This window comes from Moschus berezovskii, chromosome 6 (genome assembly GCF_049115385.1).
Source record: "Moschus berezovskii isolate FMDL1 chromosome 6, NW_MosBer_1.0, whole genome shotgun sequence".
Lineage (NCBI taxonomy): Eukaryota > Metazoa > Chordata > Mammalia > Artiodactyla > Moschidae > Moschus > Moschus berezovskii.
The window spans coordinates 103,793,310-103,800,242 of record NC_142465.1 but is presented as its reverse complement, the minus strand read 5'-3'; the positions used below and the strand labels follow the sequence as shown (position 1 = coordinate 103,800,242).

The window sequence follows — 6,933 nt, the reverse complement described above, 5'->3', positions numbered from 1 at the left end:
AATGCAGGAGCCACAGGAGACATGAGTTTGATCCTGGTCAGGAAGACTACCTGGAGAAGAAAATGGCAACCAGTATTCTTGCTGGGATAATCTGATGGACACAGGAGCTTGGTAGGCTACAGCCCTTGGAGTCACAGAGAGTCAGACACTACTGAATAACTGAGCATGCATGCAAACTGACTATCAGCCAAACTGTAACTTGCTCCCAGATACATACCAATCTTATTTAAAAATAATTTGAACAGCTGTTTCTTTTAATATAATCTATTCTTTCTCTGAGAGTTGGACTGTGAAGAAAGCTGATCGCCGAAGAATTGATGCTTTTGAACTGTGGTGCTGGAGAGGACTCTTGAGAGTCCCTTGGACTGCAAGGAGATCCAACCAGTCCATTCTAAAGGAGATCAATCCTGGGTGTTCATTGGAAGGACTGATGCTAAGGCTGAAACTCCAATACTTTGGCCACCTCATGCGACAAGTTGACTCACTGGAAAAGAGTCTGATGCTAGGAGGGGTTGGGGGTGGGAGAAGAAGGGGACGACAGAGAATGAGATGGCTGGATGGCATCACCGACTTGATGGACATGAGTTTAAGTGAACTCCGGAAGTTGGTGATGGGCAGGGAGGCCTGGCGTGCTGTGGTTCATGGGGTCGCAAAGAGTCGGACATGACTGAGCAACTGAACTGAACTGAACTGATTCTTTCTCTCTGGTTACTTGAGAGATTTTCTCCTGGTTTCTGGTGGTATCGATAAGTTAAATTGTCCCCATTATCTTGTCTGAGATTCAATAATTTTTTTTTTAATTAATGCCTTGAACATTTTGGAAAAATCTCAGCAACGTTGGTTCCACTTCGATTTTTTCTCTCCCACTTCTCAGAAATACAGAAGTATGTTAGAGTTTCTGTCTATAACCTTCATATCCCCTCCCCTCTAGCCTGTATTGTCCATCTCTGTCTCATTATGCCTCATTCCAGGTATTAATCATCTAATTCACTAATTTGTTCTTCAACAATGTCCAATTGGTTATTAAATATGTCTGTTGAGCTCTTAACTTTGAGTATTCATTTTATCAGTCCTATTGTTTCAATGATAAGAACAGTCTCTTGCTGCTGCTGTCTCTTACTCTTCTATAAATCATCTTTGGTGGGGAAACTGAAAAAAACAAAAAAACACAGGATACCAACATCTTAAAGAAAGCCTTTTAATTTTAGTAGTGCTGAGGAAAAACAGGAAGCATTCCCTTCTGTTTCCAAAATTTAGTCACAGAGTAGGTAAAATCATGATCTAGTCATTCTTCACCAAGTCGGATGGCAGCTTGTCTACTGCTCGGTTGTTACCACAGGCTCTCACTCAGGAAAGTCAAGGAGCAGAACTTCATCTCCAAATGCCATTCAAATAAGCAAAATATAACACATCATCACAGAGACACCGTTCTATTCCATGGCTTTTATTTTTCAGTGGTCTTTATTCACTAGAAAGGTTTGGGGCCTTAACTCTGTAATTTTAAGATTACCTATCAGTAATTAGCTCAAGTAACACACAAACGAAAGACTACTCAGTTTCTAATGTATTCAACTTGAGTTGAACTTTACTCTTTTCACTAAGGTTATTATCTACAGTGATCTTTAGAAAATTATTTAGACGTTTTTTAACTTATTATGAAATATTTCAAATATAAATCATTAAATATAATGATGACAGCAACTAAATGGGAGAACTCTAACCGATAGACATGTATTCATCCAGTTTCCTAAGTGTCAGAGAACACTGCCAATCTTCGCTATGGTCTTAGGATACTTACATCATTCTCAGCACCAGGGCTGATTTGAAAGAATACTTTCACTTATGACTTCATCAAGAACATTAAAACTAACATACTTAAAATGATTTACTTGTTATTTTTTCTCTGCTTATTCTAAATTTATGACAAACAAAACAACACTTTTATTGCATTTTCATATGGATATGTCTATATACTCTACTTGATAATACAGTCTGTATACTTCTTTCAAATTTAATAGCACCATTAGCAAGCAAAATTCTCCCATCTGCTTATTTTTGTTCTGCTTATGAATGAATCTGGATTATTTTACTACAGTAGTAAAAGCAGCAATATATAAACACAAATATATTCAAATATTACACAAAATATGTACTACCTTTACAAATTTGCTTCTTTACATCTATGTCTTTTCTTCTCTAACAAAGAACTAAACAATGTTATGGATCTAATTTGTTCCTTTTCATTATTGAATCAGTTGCCACAGTATATTTGTATCAGTATGCCACAATATACTTATTCATTTTATCACTGATGGACTGTTATGAAACTTCTCAATTTCAGCTAAGAAAAAGAGTAATATGTACATTTTTGCATATATATCTTGGTACATATATATCAAAGATTTCCTTGTGTATAAAAATAAGAGTGAAATTACTGTCTTAGGTTTAGCATGTTCACCCTAACTACTTAAAGTCACACTGTTGCATAAAGTTGTTTTACAAATGTGTAACTCTATCAATGGTATATGAAAACTTCAATTGTTTCAGATCCTTTCCAAAATTAGTAACATCAGACTAATACTCATACTTTTATATTTATAATAAGCATTTATTATACTTATTATACTCTAATCTTACAAAACATTTTATTATTCTAATTTCAAATCCCGTGGTCATGTACGGATGTGAGAGTTGGACTGTGAAGAAAGCTGATCACCAAAGAATCGATGCTTTTGAACTGTGGTGCTGGAGAAGACTCTTGAGAGTCCCTTATACTGCAAGGAGATCCAACCAGTCCATTCTAAAGGAGATCAATCCTGGATGTTCATTGGAGGGACTGATGCTGAAGCTGAAACTGCAATACTTTGGCCACCTCATGCGACGAGTTGACTCACTGGAAAAGACTCTGATGCTGGGAAAGGTTGGGGGTGGGAGGAGAAGGGGACGACGGAGAATGAGATGGCTGGATGGCATCACCGACTCTGTGGACATGAGTTTGAGTGTACTCCGGGAGTTGGTGATGGACAGGGAGGCCTGGCGTGCTGTGATTCATGGGGTCGCGGAGAGTCGGACACGACTGAGCAACTGAACTGACTGACTGACTGACTGAATTTCAAATTTACCTTTAGTTTGAAAATTGCATTACTCTTTTCTCTTTCTATGACTGTGATTTCATATACATTTATTCATATATAATTGTGTTGAACATATATGTTTATTAATATTTCATTGTACAGTTTTATAAGCTTTCTTCTTTAGGTTCCAAATAATCCTTTGTTAAGAGCAAATGTTACAGCATAGGCATTTTCCTCAACTGAACATTATGTCAGATGACTTTGAGAAAATATGATTAGGTAACAGCATGTTGTAATGGAAACCAGTGCAATTTAATAACACTTAAAAGGATTAATGAAAGAAAAACTAGGAATTAAAAACGAACATACAAATTCTTCTATTAAGGTATTTCCGCATAGAATACAGAAAGTTTTTTTAATGTCTACTAAGCTAAAGGTTTTGATTAGTTTTTAGAGAATTTAAGACCCCACAGTAGTCTGAAGGCAATCTGCCTTAGCTTGCTGTTTCCCAAAATTATAACAAACGAGTGGCCCGAAGGAAAGAGAGTTGGAATCACCATGACAAACATCATCATCTCATACCACTGTAGCTTAAGGAAGATCCAATTTCCAATTAGAGTGGAAAAAAAGTAAACGATGAAGAGGAGGAGAAATGTTGTCACCATTCTCATGGCCCTTTTATGGGCCTCTGTGCTGAAGTCTCTCGAGTGGTTCAGGTTGACTTGGAAATTCTTGGTATGTCTCACCAGGGAAAGAAATAAAAGCAGCAAAGAGGCCAAAGAGAGAAGAAAAGGGACAACATATGTCAAGCTGAGAAGAATAAGGCTTTTAAGATAGAAAATTTTACTTGCCACTAAATGCAAAGTTATGTTCCTTTCAGGCTCTCTAAAGGTGTTCATCCACATCTCGCCAAGAGCATCCTGTGTTAAGAGGTCAAAAGATAAGAAGAAGAAAGAGGCCAGGAAAAGCACAAGAAGCACCCGGTTCATTCTCCACTTCAGCCACATGAAAAAGAAGTGAGAGAAACTGGCTATCTTAAGGAAGTAGAATATGCTTAGGCAAGTGGCAAACCAGGTAGTTAAGTGATTCATTAGTGCCCAAAGAAGAATAACTACTTTTACAAGTTTACCAGTGGCATACAGATGTGGCGCTAATCCTACTATAAATGAATCCAAAAGCGTTACCCACAGCTGAATGATTCTGGCCACAGCCAAGCAGGTAAGGATGAGATCAGCTGATGAGAACTTTCCATTCTTGACCCACTCGAGGCAGTTTACCAGTCCAATGAACCCATTTCCCAGTACTCCTAAGATGAATTCTCCTGTTGACACTGCTAGAAAGAAGACCCTTATTCCAACTGACATTTGTATAAGCATATTTCTAACGTTATGTGTCACTGAAAACTTTATAAACAGTTGTAGACTGACATCCACTTATGTTTTCTTTAATGTTTTCGTCATTATTCCAGGAAGTAAAGCCAAAATTCTGCTATGTGATTTAGATGCACAGATCTTCACGAAACAGTAGTTTATTCATTTTATATTGTAATTCCAGTGCTACACCAAACAGTTCTGTCAACAGGTAACAAAGCTTCATGAATACCGTTCTTATGACTTACAGTCAGTTGCTATATAATTTTCAGAATAAACACTAACAGTGTCCGCTTATCCTTGACACCAGCTGCAGTTTCTCATTTCTGCTAATGACTAAAAGAATAAGGTCAGGTATGTGAACATGCAAATATGAGAGAGACTGGTTTCCACTAATTTGTATTTTCACCTTCCCCAAGTCATATATTTGAATGCAAATACGTTAAATTTTGAATAGGAAGTTCTAGAAAAAATATGTAATTCTGTTTATATTTCTTACTCATCAATAAGATCCTTCTAACTCTCAAGAATTTTGTTGAATCAATATGATTTATAGGAATAAGAAAATTATTTATATTTCAAATTGGGCACACAGGTATAAGGACAAATATATTAGTACATATATATAGTATGTAGTACTAATTATATTAGTACAGGATACTGTAGAAGTTAAGTCAGAAATTATAACCAAAAATAGACTGGCAAAATACATGAGGATGGTACAAGTGCTACAGTGCAGAATCAATTATGATTTTATGAAGAAATGAACTTGAAGTGTAAACTTGACTGCTTTGAAATTTAGGAAGAAATAAAGAAAAACAAAAAGAACTCAAGCCTGATGTAAAGACATGTTAGTATTATCAAAACGATATGAACAAGCTAAACTATGCTCTGAACAGAGACACTTGTTTCCTTTTACAGTAACTTGCTATTTTCCTTGGAATGTGACTAAGTGCTGTCCTACTTCCAAGTCTTCAATTCCGTGTTCTCTTATTTCTGGGCTAGAGGTAACCACATTCCCAACTTTCATTACAGATGGTTGTGGCAATGTGATCAAAATCTGAGCAATGTCATGTAAGTGAAAATTATGAGAACAATTTTAGGCCCATCCCCTCTAAATATACCCATGCACAGTCTTCCCTATGCATTTTTCTTCCAGTTTTCTTGAAAGGGAGATAACTCTAAGCATTCTTGGAAGCAGCATGTTAAGGATGGCAAACTTCTGATTAGCCTGATTCATGGATAACTGCCTAGAGAAGGCTGCTCTGACATATCACTACTCTTAAAAGAGCAATATTAATTGTGCATTGTGTTGGAGTCACGTGATGCTTGGGAGCTTATTTGGGGCAGTTTGTCTACCCAATCTAATGCAGAAATTGGAATAGAGACTGTGTAGACTTGTGTAGAAGCAATTGAATGGTGAGGAAACAAAATTAGGAAAGTTCGTGCAGAGTATGTGATGAGTTTCATTTCCATTGGTTTCCAGCCCTCATAGTTTATTCATCCATTTAATGACTAGAATATCATTTGGAGGAACTCTTCTATAGACTGACTTTTACATCCAGGAATGGAGCAGGACGCAGGATAAACATGACCCACCCATTGTAGGGTTTACATTGTCCTGGGACAGAGAGATAATTAAAAGCAATAAATAAGTCAGATGTGGAAATTATTTACCTTAAGGTAAATAATGATGTTACAATTTCATAACTAAGAATTAATATAGACATGTAAATAAAGTTGTAGAACAAGGTTATATGTTTCTTTCCTGTAGTGAAAATTGCTATCAATACTATGTCAACACACTTTCTATTTCATCATTTTCCCCAAGATTGTCATAAAACAGGTTTTGAAGACATTTCTTATAATTATTATATAGACATCATAGATACCACTTTAATACACGCAGAAAATCCACTGATTCATGTAGCATAATGTTTTACTATTCTTATATTGAATGTGTTTTTAAGATAGGGAAGATCTGAGTCTTCTCGCCTCAAGATTAAAAGGAAATTTTAGGCAGCAAAATGGAGGAGATGCTTAGCATTTCAGAGGAAGCCTCAAGATGGTTTAGGGGAAAAATGAATAATTTGACATCAGATGTCAACTTCAACACATATCTTCTTAGTTAAAAAGTCTAAAAAGTTATTTTCATAACTTCATGTGGAAATATAGCAGCACTGAAAACAAGTCATGATTAATATTTTATTTTTCATCCATAGAACAGAACTTGATTTTTTTCTAAGTTTTTGTAAAAGTGATAGTTGCTTGTCATTTCTAACTCTTTGCAACTCTATGGACCATAGCCCATCAGGCCGCTGTCCATGGAATTCTCCAAGCAAGAATACTAGGGTAGGTTGCCATTCCCTTCTCCAGGGGATCTTCCCTACCAGGAATTGAATCTGGGTCTCCCATGTTGCAAGCAAATTCTTTACTGTCTGAGACACAAGGGAAGTTCATAAATCTAACATTCCTCCGTAGGAGAAATT

The 6,933-nt window shown here is 36.3% G+C and overlaps 1 protein-coding gene across 1 annotated transcript; it reads right to left on the bottom strand.

The window, feature by feature from the left end:
- Positions 1–3,517: 3,517 nt before the first annotated feature.
- On the bottom strand, positions 3,518–4,438 carry LOC129536130 (taste receptor type 2 member 42-like). The gene has a single exon (XM_055394859.2). It carries the CDS (start codon positions 4,436–4,438, stop codon positions 3,518–3,520), a length of 921 nt encoding a protein of 306 aa, XP_055250834.2.
- Positions 4,439–6,933: the final 2,495 nt, after the last annotated feature.

Coding starts and splice junctions, on each gene's coding strand:
- LOC129536130 (XM_055394859.2), bottom strand. CDS start 4,438: ATGTCAGTTGGAATAAGGGTCTTCTTTCTAGCAGTGTCAACAGGAGAA.